The 6,510-nt window shown below is 43.6% G+C and overlaps 1 protein-coding gene across 9 annotated transcripts in view; it reads left to right on the forward strand.

Annotated features, from left to right (window-relative positions):
• senp6a (SUMO specific peptidase 6a) overlaps window positions 1–6,279 on the forward strand; it is a 179,114-nt gene extending 172,835 nt beyond the window's left edge. For 8 of the 9 annotated variants that reach the window (XM_041173392.1, XM_041173372.1, XM_041173382.1 and 5 more), the window contains 3 exons: window positions 3,060–3,128; window positions 3,218–3,368; window positions 5,750–6,279. In XM_041173392.1, coding sequence (XP_041029326.1) covers window positions 3,060–3,128; window positions 3,218–3,368; window positions 5,750–5,917 — 388 coding nt within the window. In that variant the 3' untranslated portion in view covers window positions 5,918–6,279. Of the gene's footprint in view, window positions 1–3,059; window positions 3,129–3,217; window positions 3,369–5,749 lie in introns of those variants that run through there. The other variant, XR_005941294.1, reaches the window with a different exon arrangement.
• The last annotated feature ends 231 nt before the right edge of the window (window positions 6,280–6,510 follow it).

Consider the following 6,510-nt stretch of genomic DNA (forward strand, 5'->3'; position numbering starts at 1 on the left):
AACTTGGGGTCAACTATAACACCAAGGCTGCAAACAGTCCAGTCCACCCTCAGGCATTTATCAGAAATAGACATGGCGTTAGTGGCTAGGGAACAGAGCTGTGACAGACACTGACAACGATGGTTTTGGTCTTCCCAATGTTTAATTGGAGGAAATTTCTGCTCATCCAGTACTAGATGCCAGATTAGCAATCTGGCAATTTAGACATGGCAGAGGGCTCGAGAGAGAGGCGCTGCTGAGGTCATCAGTGTTAATGAAGAAGCTGCGGATTTGTTTTCAGCTCATTTCATCGAGAGGCAGCATGTAGATGATAAATAGGAGGAAGGCCCAGGGTCGATCCTTGGGGGACATCAGAGGTAATAGTGCAGGAGTGGAAAGGAAGGCATTGCAAATGAATCTCTGGCTACAGCTGAATAGATAAAAATGGAGCTAGGTGAGTGCCACCCCACTTAGCTGAATTGCAGTGGATAGGCTTTGGCAGAGGATCGTGTGATCTGCCATATCAAAGGTGCGGCCAGGTTGAGAAGGAGGAGGTGGAGAAATAGTTTACCTATATTACAATCATATAGGATGCCATTTGTGATTGGTAAGAACTGTTTTGATACTGTAGCTTGTGGGGGTTTGGGTAGGTGGGGAGGGTGATGTGGCTCGATTGAGGGATGGGGGAACCTAATTGGAGGGATTCAGACATGGAGTTCTGGGAAGGATAGGCATAAAATTGGGAGGCAACAGCACGTTCAAGGACTTGGGAAAGGAAGGGGAAGTTGGAGATGGCCCTGTAGTTTACAAAGGGGGAGGGATCCAGGGTTAGGTTTTTGAGGACAGGCGAATACGACCTGGAGGGAGAACATTAATATTAACTATTGGGAGCCAGGAAAGGAAGTTGGGTGGTCAGCAGTTTAGTGGGAATAGGGTCTCATGGACAAATTGAGCTCAGAACAGACATGAATGGAGATAGCAAACTAGAGAAAGAAGAAAGAGTCAGAGATGGTGCAGGAGGGAGCCTTAGATGAAGTTTAGATTTTTGGGCTAGAGGAAGGGAGGGAAGTGGCAGAGACAGTTAATTAGGTAGTCTCCATCTTAGTGACTAAGACTACCATGAGCTCCTCACTTGTTGGTAATGGTGGAGGAGATGGGGGAGGGGGGTTAAGAAAACAGATTGCAGGAGAGAAGAGAAACCAGAGCTTATTTTTGCATTCCAGGAAGATCCTGGAATATTGAGAAATTTTGGCAGTTAAGTGCATGACCTGATATTGCTTTGCGGATGAGCCAGATCTGGTGATGAATGGCTAAATCGGTTGTCCACCATATCGCTACAAATTTGCAGCCTTTAGTTTTAATGTGAACAGAGATGAGGACTGTACCAGGAAACAGCCAGTGTATGAGAGAGTGATGGTTTGATGGGGACTGGGACATCCCAAGGTGAGAGTGTGGTTAAGCAGATTAGTAACTGTAGAAATAAGTGAAGACCAAAGGCTAAACAATTAGAATTTTGAAAATGAAGTTATAAATGAATTGGGAATTAGTTTTTTCCAAGGTTGGGAGGGGGAAGGGATGGGTGGAGAGCAATGCAAGGAAGCGATCAGAGATAAATTTATCTATGACTGAGCAAATGTTAAAGTATGGAAATAACTCATGAAGTAGAGTGCTGGAAATCTCGAGTTGAAAACAAAATGTTGTAAATGTGAAGCAAGTTGCCAACACACAGTTTTTAAAAAAAAATCAGGAACATTCCAATTATATCCCATTCTCCTTCTAGTCAGCACTGTGCTCTGCCAAATGCCCCACATCATGAGGCTGGCTGTCCCTTCTCAATTTCAACAAATGTCATGTCCCCAATGCCAGACTCTGTGGCAAAGAGAGTTTACTGTGATCTAAAATGCCATAACCAATCAGAAGGCTTTAGGGACTTCAGGAGAAAGAAAGAATACTGTTCCTGCAGTTTGCATTGAGCTTGATTGTGACCAGTGTAGGAGTTTGTAGACAGGCCTGAGTAAGTTGAGGATCTTACTTGCAGCCAGAATACGGGTGTTCAGCAAAGTCATCACCCAGTTGTGTTTGGTGTCTCCAGTATAAAGGAGGCTTTTGACAGTAAAAAGGAGACATTTGAGCAAGCAATCCAATATACTAAGTTGGAAAAAGTGCCCACAGATCTCTGTCTAGTCTCTGACTTGGAGGTCCTGGACAAAGGTATGGAAGGAACCAAATATTGTACTAGGGAGAGGAGCTGGAAGCTTGGATGGTGGAAGATGAACAATTGTATCAGATTTGACACAAGGAGTATAACCAGTCTTTTATTTGTTCATGGGATGTGGGCATCGCTGGCTGGGCCAGCATTTATTGCCCATCCCTAATTGCCCTTGTTCAGAGGGCATTTTAAGAGTCAACCACATTGCTGTCTGTCTGGAGTCACATGTAGGCCAGACCAGGTAAGGACAACAGATTTCCTTCCCTAAAGGACATTAGTGAACCAGATGGGTTTTTACAACAATCGACAATGGTTTCATGGTCATCGTCAGACTTTTAATTCCAGATTTTTATTGAATTCAAATTCCACCATCTTCGAACCCAGGTTCCCAAGAGCATTACCCTGGGAACTGGAATACCAGTCCAGTAACAATACCACTATGCCACCACTTCTCCATCTTAGTGACTAAGGAGACTATGAGCTCCTCATTTATTGGTGAGGGTGGAGGAGAGGGGCCTAAGAAAACAGATTGCAGGAGAGAAGAGAAACCAGGGCTTATCTGCATTCCAGGAAGATCCTGGAATACTGATGACAAATTTTGGCAGTTAAGTGCAGGACCTAATATTGCTTTGTGGATGAGCCAGATGAATGGCTAAATCAGCTGTCCATCATATCCCTACAAGTTTGCATCCTTTGGTAAGGGAGCAGAGATGACATTACCTTCAGACATCACAGAATTTAACAGGTGTATACTTAAAATTCCAGGATATTCGTCAAAGAATATTAAATTCTCTCAAGGTCCTCGTTACTCACTTGGCAACCATAACCCAATTAATCACATGCATGTTCATATTGCTATTCTTTTTCACAGGCCATGCATTCTCATCATGGATTCTTTACGTGGACCAAGCCGTACAAATGTGGTTAAGATCCTGCGAGAGTAAGAGCTCTTCTGCAAATCACTACTTCATGTTTTTTAATCCTAAAGGATATTCCCACTTGATTTCCTTTTGTTGATTTTTGGAATAGATATCTTGAAGTAGAGTGGGAAATGAGGAAAGCAAGCAAAAGGGCTTTCACCAAAGACGTGATAAAGGGCTCCAATCCTCGTGTTCCTCAGCAAGACAACTTTAGCGATTGCGGTGTATACATCCTACAGTATGTAGAAAGTTTTTTTGAGGTTAGTATCAATTTTTATTGTGGGTTAGAAAACAGTGGGAGCCTCTTCTGCCTGTTGTGATTTTATGTGCAGTCAATTGACCAGTCAATTCTGCCTTCAGTCTTCCTCCCTCTCCTGGAGGTATTGAATTGCTTAGGTAGGGATGCATGAGGTGCCATCAACCAACCAGGGCACTAAGTATTGATAGGTTAATCAACAGTGGGCCCAATCTTGTTCGTGTCTATGTAAGCATACTAACCAACAGTGGGCCACCAGATGATAATTAGCAGTGTAAGGCTTGACTGCTTTATAACCCCCAACCACCTACCAGAGCATCCCAGCTAATGCGCTGTTGGCAATTTTGATTTCACTCCTTAATAGCTTTGTTCCTGCTGCATGTAAACTAACCATCAGAGAATTGCAATAAGAATAAAGAAATGTAAGAATCTGAAGCTCCAAAACCATTAACGAAACATTTAACCAAACTTTTAGGATATGAGCAATACTATAGGCTAATGGTCTAAAAATTACTTTTTAGCTGAGGCATTCGTATCTTCAAAATAGTGTCTGTCCTTTGTTTATTTTCTAAAGGTTTTGGCACTCAGCATAAACAGATTGGGCCTCATGACTATTGCCATTTTAGTTCTCCTTACTTATGTGATCACATTCAAAAAGGTCTTTCAGTGAAGGCCCCTCAACCGTGTCCGACCCATCTCCCGCGCATCCGCCCTCACACCTTCTCCTCCCTCCCAGAAACATGATAGGGTCCCCCTTGTCCTCACTTATCACCCCACCAGCCTCCGCATTCAAAGGATCATCCTCCATCATTTCCGCCAACTCCAGCATGATGCCACCAGCAAGCACATCTTCCTTTCAACCCACCCCCCGGCAGCATTCCGTAGGGATCGTTCCCTCCGGGACACCCTGGTCCACTCCTCCATCACCCCCTACTCCTCACCCCCACCTATGGCACCTCCCCATGCCCACGGAAAAGATGCAACACCTGCCCCTTCACTTCCTCTCTCCTCACCATCCAAGGGCCCAAACACTCCTTTCAAGTGAAGCAGTATTTCACTTGCATTTCCCCCAACTTAATCTACTGCATTCGTTGCTCCCAATGCAGTCTCCTCTACATTGGAGAGACTAAACGTAAACTGGGCGACTGCTTTGCAGAACACCTGCGGTCTGTCCGCAAAAAAGACCCAAACCTCCCTGTCGCTTGCCATTTTAACACTCCACCCTGCTCTCTTGCCCACATGTCTGTCCTTGGCTTGTTGCATTGTTCCAGTGAAGCCCAATGCAGACTGGAGGAACAGCACCTCATCTTCCGACTAGGCACTTTACAGCCTTCCAGACTGAATATTGAATTCAACAACTTTAGATCTTGAACTCCCTCCTCCATCCCCACCCCCTTTCCGTTTCTTCACCCTTCCTTTTGTTTTTTCCAATAATTTATATAGATTTATCTTTTCCCACCTATTTCCATTATTTTTATATCTTTTATGCCCTGCTAGTCTTTCCACCCCACCCCCAATAGAGCTGTACCTTGAGTGCCCTGCCATCAATTCTTAATTAGCACATTCGTTTAGATAATATCACCACCTTCAACACCTCTTTGTACCTTTGTCTGTGACATCTTTTGATTATCTGCTCCTATCACTGCTTGCTTGTCCTTACAACCACACCACCCCCCCAACTTCTCTCCCCCCCCACACCCCCCCACCTTAAACCAGCTTATATTTCACCCCTCTCCTAATATTCACTCAGTTCTGTTGAAGGGTCATGAGGACTCGAAACGTCAACTCTTTTCTTCTCCGCCGATGCTACCAGACCTGCTGAGTTTTTCCAGGTAATTCTGTTTTTGTTTCACACCAAGCCCTGTTCACCTATCATTGCCGAGTGACTTTGGCTTCCAGTAGTGGCATGATTTTCAAATTCTAATCCTTGTTTCCAAATTCCTCCCCAGCTCTGTATCCTCCCCCAGCCATACAACACTGAGATCTCTGCACTCTCCAACTTTGGTTGTTTATGCATTCTTGATATTCTGTGCTCTGCTGTTGGCAGTCATGCCTTCAGAAGTCCAGGTCCTAAGGTGTGGAATTTCTCCCCCCTAAACCTTCCTTCTGCTCTACCTCTCTCTGCTTTTTTAAGACACTCTTTAAAACCTATCTCTTCACTAAATTTTTGGTCATCTGCCCTAAAATTTCATTGCGTGATTCACTATTACATTTTGTATAATAATGCCTCTCTATGTGAGTTGTTTTTGAGAGGCACAGCCAAAGTCGAAAGAGAGTAGCTACAAAAGTGCTGTGTGATATTAATATTTGCAGCAGGATGTTGTCTGTTTTCCCCCTCCTGCGTGCTTCACCGTTGAGCTAATATTTGCACTATGCCATCCACAGAATCCAATTCCGAATTTTGAGCTGCCCATGAATTTGATAGACTGGTTTCCCCAGCAGCAAGTTAAAAAGAAACGAGAAGAAATACGCAATGTAATTCTCAAACTGTGTGAAACTCAAAGCAAAGGGAAGAAAGGGCAGGAACACAGAGCAACAGAGGCACCTTCATGAGCAATGCCTGACCAAGACAGACTCTGACAGAAGATACCATTTTGGTTACAGGATATTGTTGCACTAACACCGAAATGACTTGGATTTGTTCTAGTGTAGGCTTCCACAGAAGGATGAATTCTCAGTGTGCTCTTGATCTTTTAGAACATTGTTTGATGCACACGTCTTCAATTTACAGGCACCCAAGTGAATGTTTGTGCTGTTATAAATATAACAAACTGTACATATGTTCATAAACAGATTTTGCAGCATTTGTGATCAATTTTCACTGTTTGAGTTAGTAAGCATTTTGGTATGTATTTTTGTTAAAGGTAGTTGGATAGCTACTTACAAGTATGATTAAAAGTTATTGTAGTATTAAATGGACTGGGCAAATTTATTTTTTTTTATTTTTCTTGCCGAGTTTCTTTATACATTTTCCTCCCCTCTTCGCATGAATGAATTTACTCTTCCTTCGAGCTTGGTTCCAAGGTGTCCTTCAGCACATTGTCAAATTAGCCATTAGTAATGGCCCTTGTCATTGCATGTTGGCAGCCTAACCCTCCAGGGGAGTGCCCAATCCTGTTCTTAGCAAGATGTCCATCCATGCATAC

The sequence above is a fragment of the Carcharodon carcharias genome, chromosome 2, assembly GCF_017639515.1.
Source record: "Carcharodon carcharias isolate sCarCar2 chromosome 2, sCarCar2.pri, whole genome shotgun sequence".
NCBI classification, from domain to species: Eukaryota; Metazoa; Chordata; class Chondrichthyes; order Lamniformes; family Lamnidae; genus Carcharodon; species Carcharodon carcharias.